The sequence below is a fragment of the Urtica dioica genome, chromosome 4 (genome assembly GCF_054948205.1).
Source record: "Urtica dioica subsp. dioica isolate 48M chromosome 4, U.dioica_male_clone48M_v1_H2, whole genome shotgun sequence".
Taxonomy (NCBI): Eukaryota; Viridiplantae; Streptophyta; class Magnoliopsida; order Rosales; family Urticaceae; genus Urtica; species Urtica dioica.
In genome coordinates, this window is record NC_142759.1 from 4,214,386 (window position 1) to 4,236,674 (window position 22,289).

Sequence of the window (22,289 nt, forward strand, 5' to 3'; positions counted from 1 at the left end):
CCGGGGTGAGTTTAGAAGTATGTGAAACCTTGCCGTGCTGGCATTAAATTATCGCATTTATCAGACGATTCCTTGGGATATGTACGGTTGAGATTAATTACCCGCTCCACATCGACCTGATAGCTTACATTCTGGGCTGACATAGTCGAGGCCCAATTGGCCCAGAAAATAAAAACGACACTCTATAGTAAAAACGACATCGTATAATAAAAAGCTAAACGACAGTAATACATCAAACGACAAGAAAAATAACAGAAAATAGTATCGACATAGATCAAACAAAAGCAACGTATAATAAAAATGCAACAGTATTAAAACGACAAACGACAAAAAATAACAGTTAAAACGACGGTTAAAAATTCTAGGAAAATATCAAACAGAAAATAAAACGACACGTTATAGTAAAAACGACATCTCATAATAAAAACAAAAACGACAGTAATACATCCAACGAAATGAGAAGGAAACGACATCATTTAATGCAAATGAGGACGACAACAATATCAAACAGATTTTAAACGACATCATATAGTGGAAACGACAATAAAATAAAACGACGTTAATAAAATGTCAAACGACAAAAAAATAACAGAAAAACGACAACTAGAAAATCCAAGATAAATTTCATAAAAAAAAATATATTTCTTTTTACATAATAAAAAATAAAATAAAAAGAGAAAAAGAAGATATATTCCATTTCAGCAGAGTTCGAGTTTCTCTTCACTCTCATCAATGGCGTCTATAACATGAACCACACTAGGAATTTGACGGCGACCGATTAATCTCCGTCGTCTGTTACTTCTACACTCTCTTCGACGGAGTCCAGTAAAGTCCTCACTCAATTCCCTCCCATCCAGACCGCCGTATCTCCCCTAATCCCCGCCATTAGAGTCTTCAAAAGCTTCCCTCTCAAAGGCAAACTAGGAATTTGAAGTTTCGATTTTTTTTTTTTCTCTCTAATTACTGGAAGTTTAATGGCTTCTTGTGTGTGTGTTATTTTGAGCCAGTCGTTATTTTAATATGCTTAGCTTGTTGTCAGAATTAAACATCTAAACTATGGCAAAATAAGAGATCAAATGTGTGAAGAAGGAAAAAAAAATTAAATAGGGTCCTGGCTAGCTAACAGATTGACAATTGAATATTATGTAGACCAAAACAAGAGCGGTAAGGATAAGTATAGAGTTGGATTATTGGCAAACTCGTTGTAAGATAATAATTGGCATCAACGCTCGAGGAATCATGTTCGACTTAAGGTTATACACTGCGAGCTTAAAGCCAGTAATGTGTTGTTAGATGACGATATGCAACCAAAACTATCAGATTTTGGTATGGCTTATACGGTATATTGATGAAACGCAAGGGAACACCAAGAGAATCGTCGGTACCTAGTAAGTTATCTTAATTTGATAAATTCTGCAGTTTCAAATTTCTCATAACTTATCTGCACCAACGAATAAATAAAGATTAAAAAAAAAAGATGCATTTTGACATGCAAATCTTAGTTGGTTTTTTCTATATTCATTAAAATTAAAAAAAAAATCGTTAAATTTTGGAACAGCGGTTACATGGCCCCCAAAATACGCGATGGGGGGATTATATTCGGTGAAGTCAGATGTGATTAGTTTTGGCGTAATTTTGCTTGAAATCCTCAGTGGTAAAAAGAACTCCGGATTTCATCTCACAAAATTTGCACCTAGCCTTCTCGCATATACAAAGTTAAAGTTCTGTCATATCAAATTTTATAATCTTATTAGTTTACTTGTATTTCCTTTACAATTTAAGCTTGGCAACTATGGAATGAAGGATGTTGTTTGGATTTAATGGATCTATCTTTGAAAGACTCATTCCAACCGAATGAGTTCATGATATGTTCATATTGGATTATGTGAAAGTATCATGGGGTTCCATCTCAAAACCAATTGATAATGAGAGGAGTAACTCATGACCTTTATAAGCTCTTGTTAGTTCTCATTCACTTTCGATGTGGGATTCCTAACAGATTACCTTGTGTTCATGAAGAAGCGTTAAATAGGCCAACCATGTCATTTGTGATTCTTATATTGACAACATACACTATTATTAGTCTTCCGGTACCTGAATGACCGGCTTTTTCCGTCGGGAAACATGGAAATAATCATCATCTTGAAGACTTTGCTTGTGCTGACCCTTGTGACATAGTTTTTGTTTTGTTATTGACGCCATTAACTCAAGAAAGAGAATAACATCGTCACAAGATGCTCGTCGCATTTATTATGCGAATACCCTTGTGACGACTTTTCAACCAATGGGCACCGAGTCAAACTGCCGGGCCATTCGATCATAAACAGACGAGTATTACACCTCACATTTGTCAATTGACCCACTAAGCTGAATGGAACAGCTCATTACTTGGAACTTTCTAGGCAACACCAATTAGTCCATAGCAGATTTTGACCTAGTCCACGCCGGTTGTTACACTCCCTGAATGATATGATGTTGTTAAGACTGGAATCACATTTGTTTCACTCGACCTTATTATATTTAAGAAAACATTAAAAGTTAGAATTGATTACACCAACTGCTACAGTTTTTATTTTTTTTTATTTTTTTTTATATACGACTCTTTTTTAGATTGAGATACTTATGTGCCAGTGTCACTCGTTGTAATATTCAAGAAAACATTAAAATCTGTGTGAATACGTCTTGGCTTTATACTTTACAGGTTCAAAACGCATTCGGACGTAGTCGCAACTCGCAATTATCTCTTATTTCCTTTTTTATCTTATTATGGCGACTCCTATGAATTCATTAATTCAACAAGTATATAATTTCTCGGAAGATAATTTGGAATTAATTACGATGCATACATTATATATTATTAGAAAAGTATTGTTGCTGCTAACTATTGCCATTTTTTTCCTCAGAAGTAAAGTCTTACTGTCAAATGATATAGACTGGTGTATTTTTCAGAGTCCATGGTCTAGCGAGACTTTTCAAAGTGCTTCATTATTAATCAGTTACCTTCGCTCTGTATGTACATCTCGGATTGTACGTGTTTTCAATAAACAAACTGAAATTTCCTCTCGGCTACCAATGATATCATGACTTGGTTAAGCAGCAAGACTGTTATCCTCTCCATTCTTCTGACCTCCTTTGCGATTCTCACTCAGTCTTTTAGCGACCCATCCTATATATACCATGTCTGCCCAAACACGACCACTTTCGCTCCAAAAAGCGAGTACCACTCCAATCTCGCTAATCTTCTCTCCAGCCTCTCATCGGCAGCAAGCCAAGGAGAGGAGTTCTACAAAAATACCACAGGCGGTGGAAACGCAGCGGTCTATGGAAGCTATCTTTGCCGCGGAGACGTCAACGCCACCGTTTGTGAGGACTGTGTTGCGTTTGCGACAAAAGACGCAACAGAAAGATGCCCGGTCGAGGCCGAGATGGTGGTGTGGTACGACGAGTGCCTGCTGCGCTACTCAAACCGGTCATACTTCGACACCGCGAGCTATAGACCCAGAGTCGCGATGCTTAATACGTCTGATGTAGTTGAAAAGGAAGAGTTCCGAAAGCTGTTGGAGAGACTGATGAATGAGTCGTCCAGGGAAGTGGAGAATGCGGCCAAGCGTTTCCTGACCAAAGAGATCGAATTTACCGGCTTTCAAACCATATACAGCCTCATGCAGTGCACTCCCGATCTGTCTGGCGGAGATTGCACGGCGTGTCTCGGCCAAGCCGTTGGCAAGCTATCAATATGTTGTGCAGGAAAACTGGGTGGTAGAGTCTTGTTTCCGAGCTGTAACGTTAGGTATGAGTTCTACCCGTTTTATGACGTCCCAGCAGAGTCTTCTAATCCATCGGCTATACTTCCACCACCGCCGCCGCCACCGCCAATCTCCAGATCTTCTACCCCGAGTTCTCTACCGCCACAGCCACCGCCGCCGCCAATCTCCAGATCTTCTACCCCGAGTTCTCTACCGCCACCGCCTCCCCCAGGTCAGTAGAACAACTGGATAGTTCTCTTTGAAGGCTTGATTAAATTCTAGATTGTGTTTTGAAGTTACGCAAAATTTTGTGTGAAAATAAATTAGATATAAATATTCATGATTTCATTTATTTATTGTTCTGTAAAATTAAAAAACAAGGGAAGCACGTGCCCATAATAGCAATTAAAAGACAATTTTGAACAAGAGTCGGTTGAGAAGAATGTGATGGGTATGGATAGATATAAGTATATTAGAAAGCTTAGCACAACCGTCAGTGGCCACAGAGAGATCTGACTCGTGAGAAAGAATCTTTTTTTAGAGTAGTGTCAGAGTTCAAATTCTCCTTTTTTTTTCCTTTCACTTCATCAGCACACGGTTTATTGATCTTCATCTAAACAAGACACATGCATATAGCTTATTGTGTGCTTATATATTTAATATATTTTTGGAGTGGTAATTTTGATGATTAACGGTATCAATAAAAAAAATGTGATCTTACTGCAAGTTTAAACTTCGTTATGTAGGAAAGACCAATGGAATGTCGAAAGCAGCGATTGTTGGCATTACAATAGGTGGATTGCTGATTTGTTTTGCTTTTGGGATATGCGCATATCATTTCTACCCTAAAATACAACGAGTTAAGAAGTACCACAGTATTCTTCATCGAGAAAACGGTAAGGAATCTTAACTTCAGCTAAAATATTGAGTCTTTGACTCCAGTCTTGTAATTACTTCTTTGCTTAAATAAAGTTCTCTGTAAATGTAAAATAATGGTCCATTAGGTAAATAGTCATATTTACAGTTTGACATTGTTAAATAGTCAATTTTCGTAAATCTTAGATAAATAAACACTTTCATATATTTACAGACTTAAGCCTTAGGTAAGTAGCATTTTCATTTATTAGGTTACGTCACTTTTATGGCTATTTACCTAAAATTTACGAAACGTTGACTACATAACAATTTCAAACGTTTTTGTTGACTATTTACCTAATTTTTTGTAAACTTATTATGATGGGAGTTTTTATTTTATTTTATTTTTTATTAGTAAATTGGAGTTTTAATGTAATGGAAATATTGGATTGTGGGGCTTGGTCTCTTTTAAGAGATTTGATCAATGGCATTTAGTTCATTGGGTCTTTTGAGTCATCATATTAACATAACTTGAGTTATTGAGTTTGACCTATTTAAATTTTGGGTTTAACAACGGTAACTAGGGGAAAAAAGAATATAAGGTCTTTAAGAGTTATATCTTTGTTGTTACAGATACCGGAATAGAGTCGTTGAAATTCAATTTGGAAACTATACAAATTGCCACTAGAAACTTCTCTATAGAGAACAAGCTTGGCGAAGGAGGATTTGGTGAAGTGTACAAGGTAGGCATAAATCATGGAACAGTGATAATCTAGTTAATCATACTGCAAGATTTATTACCTTGATATGTCTTTTTTTTTTTTTTTCTAAGGGGGTACTTGCAGAAGGTCAGGAAATAGCAGTAAAGAGACTATCAAAAAGTTCTGGACAAGGTGAAAAAGAATTCAAAAATGAAGTTGCCTTGGTGGCCAAGCTACAACACAGAAACTTAGTGAGGCTTTTAGGGTTTTGCTTGGAAGAAGGGGAAACACTTCTTATCTACGAATTTGTGCCCAACAAAAGCCTCGACTACATTCTCTTCGGTATGCCTTCATTTAGTTGTTTGGCATCAATTATATCTTGATCCTTTATTAAATATATTTTTCTGTGACAGATGTTGAAAAGCAAAGATTAATGGATTGGCAAACTCGTTGTAAGATAATAATTGGCATCGCTCGAGGAATCATGTATCTTCATGAAGATTCTCGTCTTAGGGTTATACACCGCGACCTTAAAGCGAGTAATGTCTTGTTAGATGAAGATATGCAACCAAAAATATCAGATTTTGGTATGGCTAAAATGGTTAACATTGATGAAATCCAAGGGAACACCAAGAGAATCGTCGGTACTTAGTAAGTATTAATTTGATAAAATCTTCGGTATGAAATTTCGCACTACATATCTGTATTACCAACGAGTAAATAAAGATTAAAAGAAAGATGCATTTTGATGCAAATCTTAATTGATTTTTTCTATATTCATTTAAATTGATAGAAATTAGTAATTGAATCATTTAATTTTGGTACAGCGGTTACATGGCCCCAGAATACGCGATGGAGGGATTATATTCGGTGAAGTCAGATGCATTTAGTTTTGGCGTAATTTTGCTTGAAATCCTCAGTGGTAAAAAGAACTCCGGATTTCATCTCACAAAATTAGCACCCAGCCTTCTTGCATATGTAAGTTTATTGCCTAGATATACAAGTTAACAGACTTATATCTTATTAGTTTACTCTTATATTCTTGACAATTTAGGCTTGGCAACTATGGAATGAAGGACGTTGTTTGGATTTAATGGATCTATCTCTGATAGACTCGTTCCAACCAAATGAGTTCATAAGATATGTTCATATCGGATTACTTTGCGTTCAGGAAGATGGGTATAATAGGCCAACCATGTCGTTTGCGGTTCTTATGTTGACTACAGACACCATTAGTCTTTCGGTACCCGAACGACCAGCTTTCTCTGTCGGAAAACTTGGAAATAATCACCATCTTCAAGACTCTGCTTGTGCTGAGGTCTCAGACAATGGTTTGACGGTTTCTACCTTTAGTCCTCGATGAGGATTTACGTAAGGTGTTACCTTGGACTGAAATTTTATTTTAGTGTTTTAATTGATTTTCTTATACACAACATTGTCATAAACTTGTTTTATTTTTCAAATTGTGTCCACTTGTTCGTCAACATATGTGATGTAGAGTGATATAGAAAAGAGAGAAAAACGCAAGGGTTGTTCAAGCAAGAAAGTTCGAGTTTTTTCTTCTATCAAAAAGCACTCGAAATACCTCCATGGAGAACAATACATAGTCATCTAACTGGAAATAAACCCAAAAAGGAAAACCAAATACACCTTTTAGAATCACATTGGAGATATTGTTTCAAGATGCATAAATTCACGAGTCATTATTCAAATATACCCACTGACTAACTTGAAACTCTCTTATACTAAACATTAATATTTAATCCTAATAATTTTCAATAGGCCAACAGCACAATTCTTAACCAACGTGAGTTGACTATGAATACTACAATTCTAACCGTTGAATCCAGATCGTAGGTCTCCTGATATGATAACATAAAAAGGCGATGACGTGGTATATCTTACTTAGACGGACATAAAAATTAAAAAATTAAAAAAATGGAAAACAGTACTAGTCTTAAGAGACTTTCATTGCTTGCGCATATCGGCCAATACATCATTAAGGAGGGAAAACACAGAGTCCTCAAAAGAAAAGAGCTCTTCTAGCAACACTATTTAGTAAAAAATAAAAAGTAGACAATCCATCAGTGACCATGTTCTTGCCTAAATGATCCATCGAATTTACCGGCTTGCAAACCTTATACAGTCTCATGCAGTGCACTCCCGATCTCTCCGGCGGCGATTGCACGGCGTGTCTCGGCCATGCTGTTGGCAATCTATCAATATGTTGTGCAGGAAAACTGGGTGGTAGAGTCTTGTTTCCGAGCTGTAACGTTAGGTATGAGTTCTACCTCTTTTATGACGAGTCTTCTAATCCCTCGGCTATACTTCCACCACCACCGCCGCCGCCGCCTCCCCCGGGTCAGTAGAACAACTGGATAGTTCTCTTTGAAGGCTTGATTAAATTTTAGATTGTGTTTTGAAGTTGCGCAAAATTTTGTGTGAAAACAAATTAGATATAAATATTCATGATTTTATTTATTTATTGTTCTGGAAAATTAAAAAACAAGGGAAGCACGTGCCCATGATAGCAATTAAAAGACAATTTTGAACAAGAGTCGGTTGAGAAGAATGTGATGGGTATGGATAGATATTAGTATATCACCGAGTCGAGAAAAAGCTTAGCACAACCGTCAGTGGCCACAGATAGATTTGACTCGTGAGAAAGAATCTTTTTATAGAGTGCTAAAGTAGTGTCAGAGTTCAATGTCTTCTTCTTTCTTCTTCTTTTTTTTTTTTTTATTTCAACGCACGCTTTAATGATCTTCATCTAAACAAGACACATGCATATAGCCTATTGTGCTTAGATATTTAATATAGTTTTGGGGTGGTAATTTTGATGATTAACGGTATCAATAAAAAAACTTTAGGGTGAAACGGCTATCTAGTCTTTTTCAAGTTTGGTTTTGGCAAAATAACGAAAGTTTTCAAAGTTGAAGTAAATTAGCCCAAAATTTAAAAAATTCTAAAAATACCCTTGTGTTATACCATTCGTCTCCAAATCCATGTCATTCTCTTCCTTCTTCAATGAACTCAGAGTCAATCTTGAGCTCTTAGACAGTCTGATCCACGTCGAGCGAAAACTTTCACACCGCAAGCCGAGCGAGTTGGAATCGTGGTCTTCGACAAGCTTAGCGACCGAGTTTGGAACGAGCTTGAATCGCGGCTCACGAGGATCAAGAGCCACGACAGTTCCGAGGATCAGAAGTACACATGGACGGCGGAGAGCAAATCGTCGGAGGAGGCGAAGAATGGCGTGGATCGGAGCTGATGGTGGAGATCAACATTCGTCTGCTTCAGATCTAGATCCAGATTCTCAACACCACCGTCACTTTCTTCTTCTTTTTTTGCTTCTTCTGATTTATCGAGCAGTTGATTAAATTTTTGGAAAGCAGGAATGAATTTTTTGACACTTTTTTAACAATGAATTAAATTTTTGGAAAATATGATTAAATTTTGTGACATCTTCTTCTTTTTTTTTCTTAATTTTAGTTTATCGAAGAGTGGAATAAATATTTTGAAAGTATGATTAATTTTTTTGACATCTTTTTTTTTTTCTGGTTTATCGAATAGTGGATTAATACAGAAAGTACCGTAGATTAAAACTTTGGAAATTTAGATTAATTTTTTTTAAAATAATTAAAGGTATATTAGTATTTTTACATTATAAGTTGCTAAAATACACTAATTTATGAAAACTTGACTATGTTGCTAAACACTAAGTTTGAAATGACTAGTTCATACAAAAAATCCATAAAAAAAAATGTGATCTTACTGCAAGTTTAAACTTCGTTATGTAGGAAAGACCAATGGAATGTCGAAAGCAGCCATTGTTGGCATTACAATTGCTGGATTGCTTATTTGTTTTGCTTTTGGGATATGCTCATATCATTTCTACCCTAAATTACCACTGGTTAAGAAGTACCACAGTATTCTTCATCGAGAAAACGGTAAGGAATCTTATAATCAGTGACGGAGCCAGCTAAGGCCCAGGGGGGGCTTAAGCCCCCCCTCAAAAAAAAATTTTTGCACTTTTTGACCATTTTAAAAAAAAATTACATTTTTTTCCCTAGAAAATTTATACTTTTGGCCCAATTTTTATAATTTTTTTATAATCAAGCCCCTCCTGAATTTTTTTTTTCAAATTAGCCCCCCCTGATGGACTTTTCTGGCTCCGTCACTGCTTATAATGACTTCTTTGTTAAAATAAAGTTCTCTGTAAATGTAAAATTATTTTAATGATAAAATAATTATTAAGATGGGAGTTTTTATTTATTTTATTTTATTTTTATTAGTAAATTGGAGCTTTAATATTATGGAAATATTGGATTCTGGGGCTTGGTCTCTTTAAAAGATTTGATCAATGGCATTTAGTTCATTGGGTCTTTTGAGTCATCATTTTAACTTGAGTTATTGAGTTTGACACTTTGACCTATTTAAATTTTGGGTTTAACAACGGTAACTAGGGGAAAAAAGAATACAAGGTCTTTAAGAGTTATATCTTTGTTGTTACAGATACCGGAATAGAGTCGTTGAAATTCAATTTGGAAACTATACAAATTGCCACTAGAAACTTCTCTATAGAGAACAAGCTTGGCGAAGGAGGATTTGGTGAAGTGTACAAGGTAGGCATAAATCATGGAACTGTGATAATCTAGTTAATCATACTGCAAGATTTATTACCTTGATATTATAAGAAACATATTCTGTGTTTTACTGCATGCTATATTTATATCTTATATTTACAATTCGATCAAAAGAGATTCTTGAGTTCTTACTAAATATTAATACTAAAATTGAATTAACTTTTTTTAGCATAATTACTCATAGATTAAATAAGATTTACATCAAAATAGAATAGCATAATAAATGTATATATATATATATATATATATATATATATATATAATTACTCTGTTTTTCATAGATATAGATATATGAAAAAATTAAGAGTAATTTAGTCTCTAAATCTAAGGATTCAGTTCCAAAAGTGTGTTAACTTAGAGTTTAGGGCTTTGGGAAGTATGTGTGATTCCGGTGATCGATATGAGTTTTTTTGTTAGTGTTTTTTTCGTTATTTAATACGAGTAATTTATTTCAAAAGTAAGACATCAAATGTCATGAAAAAGATATTTGATGATAAAATGTCATGAAAAAACTGTTTTTAATGAGATTTGTTGTCATACTTTTGAAATAAATAACTCGTATTGAATAATGGGAGGACACTACCAAATAGTCATACTTTTAAAATAAACCTATATTTAATTTAACTGTTAATACAATAATATTAAAGAGGAGTTAGACATATAGTTTATTCAAAACCCCTATGTTAAAATTCTAACCAAATTATCTAAAAAATTAAGAAAGTAGCCAAAATTAAGGTATGCCGCATACTCCATATAATGGAGACATGAGCATACGTTGAGCTATTTCTGTAAGTTTTTGAATAATTTGACTATAATTTTAATTGAGGATAGCCATTTCACTAGTTCACTTTTGATATAGTTTCTTCTAATATCAGTCCCTATCTTACCGTCAAACAATAGATTATTGTGATATTTGATGGAGACTTACCAACTATTGATATTATAAAATATAAACGCTACCAACCATTATGTCTTTTTTTTTTCCAGGGGGTACTTGCAGATGGTCAGGAAATAGCAGTAAAGAGACTATCAAAAAGTTCTGGACAAGGTGAAAAAGAATTCAAAAATGTAGTTGCCTTGGTGGCCAAGCTACAACACAGAAACTTAGTGAGGCTTTTAGGGTTTTGCTTGAAAGAAGGGGAAACACTTCTTATCTATGAATTTGTACCCAATCAAAGCCTCGACTACATTCTTTTTGGTATGCCTTCATTTACTTGTTTGGCATCAATTATATCTTGATCCTTTATTAAATATATTTTTCTGTGACAGATGTTGAAAAGCAAAGATTAATGGATTGGCAAACTCGTTGTAAGATAATAATTGGCATCGCTCGAGGAATCATGTATCTTCATGAAGATTCTCGACTTAGGGTTATACACCGCGACCTTAAAGCGAGTAATGTCTTGTTAGATGGAGATATGCAACCAAAAATATCAGATTTTGGTATGGCTAAAATGGTTAATATTGATGAAATCCAAGGGAACACCAAGAGAATCGTCGGTACTTAGTAAGTATTAATTTGATAAATTCTTCGGTATGAAATTTCGCACTACATTTCTGTATTACCAACGAGTAAATAAAGATTAAAAGAAAGATGCATTTTTAATTGGTTTTTTCTATATTCATTTAAATTGATAGAAATTAGTAATTGAATCATTTAATTTTGGTACAGCGGTTACATGGCCCCAGAATACGCAATGGAGGGATTATATTCGGTGAAGTCAGATGCGTTTAGTTTTGGCGTTATTTTGCTTGAAATCCTGAGTGGTAAAAAGAACTCCGGATTTCATCTCACAAAATTAGCACCCAGCCTTCTTGCATATGTAAGATTTTTGCCTAGATATATATATATAAGTTAACAGACTTATATCTTATTAGTTTACTCTTATTTTCTTGACAATTTAGGCTTGGCAACTATGGAATGAAGGACGTTGTTTGGATTTAATGGATCTATCTCTGAGAGACTCGTTCCAACCAAATGAGTTCATAAGATATGTTCATATCGGATTACTTTGCGTTCAGGAAGATGGGTATAATAGGCCAACCATGTCGTTTGTGGTTCTTATGTTGACTACAGACACCATTAGTCTTCCGGTACCCGAACGACCAGCTTTCTCTGTCGGAAAACTTGGAAATAAAGACTCTGCTGTTGCTGAGGTATCAGACAATGGTTTGACAGTTTCTACCTTTAGTCCTCGATGAGGATTTGCGTAAGGTGTTACCTTGGACTGAAATTTTATTTTACAGTGTTTCAATTAATTTTCTTATACATAACATTGTCATAAACTTGTTTCATTTTTCAAATTGTGTCCACTTGTTCGTCAACATATGTGATGTAGAGTGATATAGAAAAGAGAGAAAAACGCAAGGGTTGTTCAAGCAAGAAAGCTCGAGTTTTTTCTTCTATCAAAAAGCTGTCGAAATACCTCCATGGAGAACAATACATGGTCATCTAACTGGAAATAAACCCAAAAAGGAAAACCAAATATACCTTTTAGAATCACATTGGAGATATTGTTTCAAGATGCATAAATTCACGAGTCATTACTCAAATATACCCACTGACTAATAACTTGAAACTCTCTTATACTAAACATTAATATTTAATCCTAATAATTTTCAATAGGCCAACAGCACAATTCTTAACCAACGTGAGTTGACTATGAATACTACAATTCTAACCGTTGAATCCAGATCGTAGGTCTCCTGATATGATAACATAAAAAGGTGATGACGTGGTATATCTTACTTAGACGGACATAAAAAAAAAATTTAAAAAAATGGAAAACAGTACTAGTCTTAGAGACTTTTCATTGCCTGCAATGCCTGGTCATATCGGCCAATACATCATTAAGGAGGGAAAAGACACAGTCCTCAAAAGAAAAGAGCTCTTCTAGCAACACTATTTAGTAAAAAATAAATAGTAGACAATCCATCAGTGACCATGTTCTTGCCTAAATGATACCTCGTTGAGAGAAAACATAAAAAATTAGAATTCGAAAACTTCTTTGAAAGCTTATAATATTGGTTTACAATACATTGATCATTTATCTCGTTAAATAATAAGAAATTAATTATTGCCGAATATATTTCCATTTTTCCACAAAATAGACTTCCAAAGATTGTATTAATATGATATAGACCGTTGTGCGTATCCTTTGGGGTTTACCAAGACTTTTCAAAAGTGCGTCATTATTATTCAGCTGTATTGTATACTCTCCCTCTCTCTGCATTATTTTATCGACATTATATCAATAAACAAACTGAAATTTTCTCTCGGCTACCAATGATATGACTTGGTTAAGCAGCAAGACTGTACTTATCCTCTCCGTTCTGACCTTTTTCAGCTTTGCGATTTTCACTCCGTCTTTTAGCGAACCTACGTACGTATCCCATTTCTGCCCAAACGTGACCACATTCGCTCCAGAAAGTGTATACCAATCCAACCTTAATAAGCTTCTCTCCAAACTATCGTCGGAAGCAAGCCGAGGAGATGAGTTCTGCAGATAGACCACAGGCTATGGCGACAGAAAGGTGTACGGGAGCTATCTTTGCCGCGGAGACGTCAGCTCCGCCGTCTGCAAGGACTGCGTGGCATTCGCGATTCAAGACATGATCAAAAGATGCCCGGTTCAGACTGAGCTGGTGGTGTGGTACGACTTAAAAAGTTGATTTTAATTTTTAATTATTCTGAACGCTTAACAGTCCACTATTTAGAAACGGTTGACCAATTAATGAATATTTTCAATATTTTATTTTCTTGGTAGTTGATTAAGTATGGTTAATTATGAAATAATAAGTTAAGGCTCCATTAAGTAAATAGTCATATTTACGGTTTGACACTGCTAAATAGTCAACGTTGACCTAAGGCGGTCAAGGTTTGAGCCTTGGGCCCCCAATTGAGTTGGGCCCAAAAAAAAATTATTTTACACTTTTTGCCTATTATTAAGAAAATTTACATTTTTTTACCTTAAAAATTTACACTTTTGGCCAATTTTCTAAAAAATTTACATTTTTTACCTTGAAAATTTAAATTTTTATTAGTATTATAGGGCCCTAAAATATTGAATCACCTAGAGTCCCCGGTGAGTTTGAGCCGGCCCTGTGTAAATCTTAGGTAAATGGTCACTTCCATCTATTAGGCCACATCATCTTTACGACTATTTACCTACGATTTACGAAACGTTGACTATTTAGCAATTTCAAACGTTTTAATTGACTATCTACCTAATTTTTTTATAAGTTAAAACCTATTGTTTGGTTAATTTGACCAAAAGACCACGGTTAGAATTAACCAATCAGCTAATTTTAACTGGTTAAAATGTACGGTTAATTTTGAGCGGTCAAAATGCTCATCTTTAGGTACGAGGAGTGCATGTTGCGCTACTCAAAGCGGTTGTTCTTCGACACAGCGAGCTATAACCCTAGAGTATACATGTGGAATAACAACACTGAGAACGTAACGACGCTGGAAGAGTTCGGAAAACAGCTCAAGGAAGTGATGGACGAGTCGCTGATGGAAGTGGAGGACGGGGCTAAGGATTTCCTGACAAAGAATACGACGTTCCATGGCTTTGGAACCGTGTTCAGCCTCATGCAGTGCATGCAAGATCTGTCCGGCGGGGCTTGCACTAAGTGTCTCGGCGTCGCGGTGGAAAATCTGTTCATGTACCGCGTAGGTAGACTTGGAGGTAGGGTTTTGTTTCCGAGTTGTAATGTTAGGTTTGAGTTATATCCGTTTTATGGCAAGTCGGAGTCAAATCCCTCGCGTATCTTTCCACCGCCGCCGCCAATTTCAAACACTTATGTCTGGAATTCTTCTCTACCGCCACCGTCATCGCCGCCTCTAATTCCAAAGCCGTCTGCCCCGGATTTTCCGCCGCCCCCAGGTCACTAGAATAACTTGATGTTTCTTTCCCTCGTCAAAAACAAGTATATAATATATATTGTGTTTTGAAGTAGTTATGAAAATTTTGCGAGAAAAAATAACTTTCATTAAATTTTTTTTTTCTTTTTTGGGGTATGATTTTATTGATTTATTGCTATTAAAAATTGAAAATCAATGAAGAAAAAAATAAATCAAGAGATGCCTCGGCGACTGTTCTTTTCCGGGTCTGTGGCCCATATTTTGCATGTCTTGTGTACCCTTGACTACTGCGTGTAGAGATTTTGACTATATGTCCTCTTATCAGGATTTTTTTTTATTTGACTTGGTCACGTGCCACGTCTCACGTTTTTATTCTTTAATTTTACTATCGTTTATGTTCTTTAACGTTTTTATTTTACTACACTTCATTAAATTAACTCACAGTCCATATATATATATATATATATAGTATTAAAAACTATTATGTATAAACTCATAAATATATATATGACTACTGTAGACTATTATGTTTACATATTGTATAAAAACTCATAATTATATATATATATAAACTTTTTATTTTCTATCGCTCCAACATTGGATTTGGATGTAATATTATTAGTACAATTATCAACTAGTCCGTCCTTATTTTTTTTTCTTCTTTTAAAATTTTAATCAAAGTTTCATTTTATTAATAAAATAGTTCACCAAACCGAAGTAAAATAAAATAAAATTTTGACTATTTTTTTAAAAAATGTTGATTTATTAAGTTGCTGACCTAATTGTCCCATTAAAAAGTGATCATAGGATTTTATTTTACCAAAAAAATAAAAATCAAAACTAAGGGTATTATTTTGTAGTTTACTCTATTTAATATTTGGAGGTGCTAATTTCGATGGGTAGCGGTATCAATAACAAAAATTATGATCTTACTATAAATTTAAACTTCACTGTGTAGAAAATACCAATGGAATGTCAAGAGCATTGATTGCTAAAATTACAATAGCCGGATTGCTGGTTTGTTTTGCTTTTGGGGCGTGCTCATTTCTGTTCATGCGGAAAAAATCTAAAGTTAAGGACTGCAATATTCTTCAACGAGATAAGGGTAAATGAATCTAAACTTCACCTCTATTTAATGGAGATAACTCATTCATTTGCCTTGTATATTAGCAATGTACTTCACCCTATAGTCTATTAAAGGACTGGGCTTATTTTGAAGACCATCACTATCCCTTTATTAATTTCATAATATACAGTCTATTAAATGACTGGGCTTATTGTTTGTTGTAACAGATACTGAATTAGAGTCCTTGCAATTCAATTTGGCCACCATACAAATTGCGTGTAAGAACTTCTCTAAGGAAAATAAGCTTGGTGAAGGAGGATTCGGTAAAGTGTACAAGGTATATATATAAATCATGAAACTCTCTACTTTCCAGCTAATCATTATGCAAAATTTAACTACCTTGATGTTATTATTTTCAAGTGATCATATAGATTCTCGAATCCTTCCAAAAATATCAATATTAAATTTTCTTGACTTTTTAGCATAATTAGTTATTTGTAGACTAGATAAGCTTTGCATAAAAATATCAACATATCCATAAATAATTAAATATTGTGTGAATATACAAGATATGATTATGATATTTTATTGAGCTGCATATAATATTTATGATCAACTCTAAACATAATTTACATTGTAACATTTTGCTAATACACAAGACATGAGTTTTTGGTAATTTTTTATTTTAAAAGTTACCGGTAATTTTAGGGACTTTGAAACTTAGAATTCAATTATAAAAGTTTGTAAATACAGCATATGATTGTTGCATTTTATCGAGGGTGTAGAATAATTATGATCGACTTGCAAAAACTAATTATCCTAGCATTTGGCTAAGATACAAAACTCGTCTCAATAACCTTTACGTAAAAGTGAATCAAATTAAACACAATAAAAGATAAAAATTGTGATTATGGTGATCAGTATGATGGGTTTATTTCGCTAAGACTACTATTACAAATCTCTTTTTTTTCTAAGGGGGTACTTCCAGGAGGACAAGAAATAGCAGTAAAGAGACTATCAAAAAGTTCAGGACAAGGTGCGAAAGAATTCAAAAATGAGGTTGCCTTAGTGGCCAAGCTACAACACAGAAACTTAGTGAGGCTCTTAGGGTTTTGCTTGGAAAAAGGGGAAACACTTCTTGTGTATGAATTTGTGCCCAATAAAGGCCTCGACTACGTTCTCTTTGGTACACGCCGTCATTTGATTATTTGGCATGATGGCATCAAATATATCTTGATCCGTTATTAAATATATTTTTGTATGCAGATTTTGAAAAGCGAAGATTGATGGATTGGCATACTCGTTGTAAGATTATAATAGGCATCGCTCGAGGAATCATGTATCTTCATGAAGATTCTCGACTTAGGGTTATACACCGCGACCTTAAAGCGAGTAACGTCTTGTTAGATGAAGATATGGTACCAAAAATATCAGATTTTGGTATGGCTAAAATGGTTAATATCGATGAAGCACAAGGGAACACCAAGCAAATCGTCGGTACTTAGTGAGTAATTTAAATATAATTAAATATTTTGTTCTATATTTGGAAAAACATATCTGGAGTACCAACGAGTGATTAAGGATTAAAAAAAAAATTTGATATTCAAATGGAATGCAATTAGTGCATTTAAGTTATAGTAGTTAAAAGGGAAAATATCATAGATTTCCTCCGGCTTTGTTAAATACGACCATCTTACCATCGGCTTTAAAGTCGATCACATATGTCACAATTAGTATGTACCCTGAGTACTTAATATTCAAAAATTAACTCTAATGTCATTAGTTTAGCTTAGTTTTTTTGTTTTTTATTAGTTCATTAGCTTTGATAACGTCTTATTTCACTAAGACAAATAGGAATAAGGTATACAAATTGTTTTTTCTATGATTAATATATACTTTATGGAAATAATTGAGTCGTTAAATTTTGGAACAGCGGTTACATGGCCCCAGAATACGCTATGGAAGGATTATATTCTGTGAAGTCGGATGTGTTTAGTTTTGGCGTAATTTTGCTTGAAATACTCAGTGGTAAAAAGAACTCTGGATTTCATCTCACGAAATTAGCACCTAGCCTTCTTGCACATGTGAGTTCATAACCTATAATCAAATACTCAAGTTAGTCAAATGACTCAAATCAATGTTTGGTATTATATTAGTTTTACTTGCATTCCCTGTGACAATATTTATATGAAAATGTAGGCTTGGCAACTATGGAATGAAGGACGTTGTTTGGATTTAATGGATCCATATCTGAAAGATTCATTTCAACAAAATGAATTCATAAGATATGTCCATATCGGATTACTTTGCGTTCAAGAAGATGGGTGTGATAGGCCAACCATGTCATCCGTGATTCTTATGCTGACAACAGAAATTATTAGTCTTCCAGCACCAGAACGACCAGCTTTCTCTGTCGGAAAACTTAGTAATGATCATCATTTTAAGGAATTCGCTTGTTGTGACATGTCCGAAAATAGCATAACAATTTCTATTTTTAGTCCTCGGTGAGCTTGGATTGAATAAATCTGCTTTTTTTCACTTTTACATCAATATATGTTATGCCAAATAATTAGAACTAGAAAAAATTTATTATTTTTAATGCTTCTTCTTTTTTAATTATTATTACATAAGAGTTTAGAATTGGATGAATATTATTGACTATGAAGTGTGCTGTTTATAGATACCACTACAAAGATTGAGTAGTCAATAAGCATAAATAACAATAAAACACCAATATTAATAGTGATAGAAATTGAAGAACCTGTTCACTAATATGCACCTGATTTTTCTTCGTCTGCGATCATTAGCGTTTTAGGCGATCAACATAACCTGAAATTAGCATTATGTGATTTTGAATAGGAGCAAATGTTTGTCATAAAAGATAGTTTCTAGTGACAAATATGTCATTAAATTTAGTGTTCTATGATATGAATATCATCAAATACATTATTCAATAACATACATGTCATTAAATACACAATTTAATGAAATGTTTCAAAAGTGTGTTCATGAAAAGTTTCATAGATCTAAGACCACCAAGTACCTTTCTAAAAATGTGTGGCTTTCAAGTTTAATCCACTATAAACACGCCACAAAATTTCAATAAGAAGGTTTAAGAAAACAACCAACTTTAATAAGAGAAAAAATAAAAAATCATTTGATGACAATAAGGGGAAATATAATTTCACCGACAAATTCCAATAGTAGCCATTTAGAAAATCTGTCACCAAGTGCTATCAGAGGAAAGTGTTTTACAGTGCACCAAAAGTGTTGTGTTCACCAAGTGCTATCAGATAATTTTGGTACTTTCAGCAGACTAGTTCTAAACTTCAGTAGAACACAAAATTCAGTTTTAGGCCTCCTCTTTTCTCTTCAAAGTGGATAACAATATTATGATGATTGATGAGCACTGGATGATAGTCTCTCTTGAGTTTCATACCTGAAGTTGGAAATATTTTCTCTGATATGAGATTCCAAAGTTGTGCATCTGTATCCATCAGTTGTGATTCCATAAAAGATCTAAGAGGGAAAGCTTACAAGCGTCAAATGTTGAAATTAGCGACTTGAAAGAGCATTTATATTTCATACCATAAACTGTAAACCACCACTTTTCTGTCAAGTGAGAAGCTTTTTTGTCCCTGAAATATTTGCAAGTGTGATAAAATAAGCACAATGCAAAGAGCTGAATTCCATAAAACAATATATATGTGTATAATACATATCTGACATTCTGATTATAAGCATGCTAAGCAGAGCACACTGGCTTCATAGAAGGTGTGATGGCATAAAAAAATAAAGGTCCCAATTACAGGATGAAGAAATACGAACAGGAAACATGAAAGTGTCGGAGTAGCTGTACGACACTAAATCTGCGGCACAATCTTGCTGGCCATGAATCTGAAGTCTACCAATTTTGTGTACGACGACGGCGACGAGTACTCCGGCGAGCTTACTACTGACCGCCATGATCTGGAATCATGTTCAATATCAATGATGATTCCCTTCTTCATTCCCACTCATCCTTCTCTTCTTCGTACCTCGGCCCATTTTTAATATCTCAATCAATTAACTCTTCGCTTCGCAGCTTCTTTCTTCTTCTTCTTTTTTTTTTTTTTTTTTTTTTAGGGTACAAGGTTTATATATTAACTAAGAACTAGGAATCCGACTTTGCCTATTTTGATTTCCCGGTCAAATAACGATAGGTTTATGTCATTCTGAAAAAGGGGACCTTCTGAAAAGGACCCAACTTTTTATTATTTATTCAACGGTATTTAAGGCTTTGTTTGGTACGAGAGATTATTGTAGGGATGGATTAAGTTGGAGGGATTTGGAGTGATGGATTATACATTTCCTTTTGGTACGAAGAGAAAAAGATGGAGGGAATAATTTGTTTCCGTGGGACCCACCAAAAAACTTTCCTCTCCATTTTGGAAGGATTGTAGAAATCCATAGCATTTTATTTATGAAAATTACATTTATAATATTTATTATTATTTTATACACGTGGTACCTAGGATAGCCTAGTGGTAATTCCACACTACCTCATGTGTGGAGGTCGTGGGTTCAATCCTCACTGCTGCCTTCAAAAAAAAAAAATTATTTTATACACAATTTATTTTTTAAATTATTTTGGATGTGAAACAAAAATGAGTAAAAATTAAACATAATTTTAAAATTAATGTTATATACTTTTATTTATGTACCTTGATTATATATTTTATATGTAGACAATACAGTTATTTTACTCACATATTTTATAATATATAAATATTAATATATATATTAAATTGTTCAAATTATTTTTGGATAAATTACACAATTTGATCTCATATAATAAAAGAGTTATTAATGTCATTAGTATAATAAAAAATAGTCATGTTTTTTTCTTTATTATTTATACCAAACAACAAGTGGATGAATTTTAATCTTTCCTCTTAACATATCAATCAAGTTTTGGGAAAGATACAATCCATCCATTTATTTTCCTTCCATTTCCCTCTTCGATGAAAAATAACTTCTTCTTTTTTTACTATATACAGTTATTTGAAATAATTTTTCTTGCAAAAGGAACATGTAAACCATAAACAAAGTTGAATACAGAGTTCAAAACTTTAAACATAAAAATGTATGGTTTAAATATATATAATATATTGAATCTTGGTTTACTCTTGTGCTAATGTTAAAATATATTAATGTCAAAGGTCGAGAAATTTTGGTGTTTCGTGACCAAGCTATCACGATTTTGTGACCATTGTCGTCACATATTCTGCATATTTATTGACCACATCATCACGCAACAGAGATTTCATGGTCACAACGCTCACGAAATTGATTTTTTTTTTTTTGTCTTTTAAAATTCGACCAGTACGAATTGATTCGAATAAAAGTGATGGTTTCAGCCTTGTGACGAGTGGTGCTTAAATTTTTAAAAAAAATATCTTAATGAGATCATGAAATAGTGACTTGTATTATATTGTCCAAAATTTTGGGATTTCATGATAACAAGATTGTGAAATTTATTGATATCCAGACCACCCTAAACCCTAGACAATGTTATTACATGATTTAGCAGTTTTTCGTGAGAACATGATCACGAAACTTAAGCTTAAATAAAACAAAAAATTGGCTACGTAAGCCACCTAAACTATACGAATTGTAAATTAGCCAAGCTTTGGTAAATACTTTGTAAATAACCAACTTGCCTACGTGGCAGCCTATTAACTACCTAAAATATATGTTTGATTGTGTTAAATAAGTCTTTTATTAATCTGTTAATAAGTTTACTTGGTTATTTACAAGAAATTAATCAAAAGTATGCTATATCTCACATTACGTACGTGGTTAAGGAAAGGATAAAAAAAAGAAAAAGAAAAAGGGAGCGATAGTTAGCAGAGAATGGAAGAACCAAGGCATATAGTGTACAAGCTATTCAACGACGGAGGCATTAACGAAAACTGGATCGAGGGTGAGAGGTACTGCGTTTCTGCGGTGGCGAGAAAAAGGGCGGCGCGCATTGGGGATGGGGAGGCGGAGGCGGTAGTGGCGGAAGACGGGAAGGAATACTTGGCGATGACGGGCAAGTACATGAACTACGTGCGGGGTGCGGAGAGGACGCATGTGAAAGGTCTGTACAGGCGGGAGCAAGTGGGTGAGCGCCAGAGTTTCGACTTCTCGACGGTGGCCGAGATGTTCGCTGCTGGCCCCGATGGGGGCGTGGGTGCGCGACTGCGTGGGCGACGCCGTGCTGCAGCTCCCGAGCGAGAGGGTACTCTATTTCGAGGTGTGGATCATTGGGCCGTACCGCCCCGGCGGAGACGAGTTTTTGGAGACAGAAATCAGTGAGCCCAGCGCGTACAATTCGTCGATGCATGCCCAGCTCCAGCGCGTGCGTGTCAAGCCCCTCCCCGT

The 22,289-nt window shown here is 34.5% G+C and overlaps 3 protein-coding genes across 3 annotated transcripts; all 3 read left to right on the forward strand.

Moving 5' to 3' along the window:
- The first annotated feature begins 2,975 nt into the window (after positions 1 to 2,975).
- On the forward strand, positions 2,976 to 6,837 carry LOC149399480 (cysteine-rich receptor-like protein kinase 25). The gene is made up of 7 exons (XM_089611251.1): positions 2,976 to 3,978; positions 4,493 to 4,642; positions 5,235 to 5,344; positions 5,434 to 5,644; positions 5,716 to 5,953; positions 6,130 to 6,280; positions 6,357 to 6,837. The coding sequence occupies exons 1-7, from the start codon at positions 3,081 to 3,083 to the stop codon at positions 6,663 to 6,665; spliced, it is 2,067 nt and encodes a 688-aa protein (XP_089467377.1). The 5' UTR covers positions 2,976 to 3,080; the 3' UTR covers positions 6,666 to 6,837.
- A 2,069-nt stretch (positions 6,838 to 8,906) lies between these two features.
- On the forward strand, positions 8,907 to 12,150 carry LOC149399481 (cysteine-rich receptor-like protein kinase 10). Its single transcript, XM_089611250.1, has 6 exons — positions 8,907 to 9,252; positions 9,818 to 9,927; positions 10,936 to 11,146; positions 11,218 to 11,455; positions 11,621 to 11,771; positions 11,854 to 12,150. The coding sequence occupies exons 1-6, from the start codon at positions 9,117 to 9,119 to the stop codon at positions 12,148 to 12,150; spliced, it is 1,143 nt and encodes a 380-aa protein (XP_089467376.1). The 5' UTR covers positions 8,907 to 9,116.
- Positions 12,151 to 12,918: 768 nt separating this feature from the next.
- On the forward strand, positions 12,919 to 18,447 carry LOC149399482 (cysteine-rich receptor-like protein kinase 5). The gene is made up of 8 exons (XM_089611437.1): positions 12,919 to 13,601; positions 14,311 to 14,837; positions 15,774 to 15,920; positions 16,109 to 16,218; positions 16,857 to 17,067; positions 17,148 to 17,385; positions 17,815 to 17,965; positions 18,081 to 18,447. The coding sequence occupies exons 1-8, from the start codon at positions 13,561 to 13,563 to the stop codon at positions 18,387 to 18,389; spliced, it is 1,734 nt and encodes a 577-aa protein (XP_089467563.1). The 5' UTR covers positions 12,919 to 13,560; the 3' UTR covers positions 18,390 to 18,447.
- Positions 18,448 to 22,289: the final 3,842 nt, after the last annotated feature.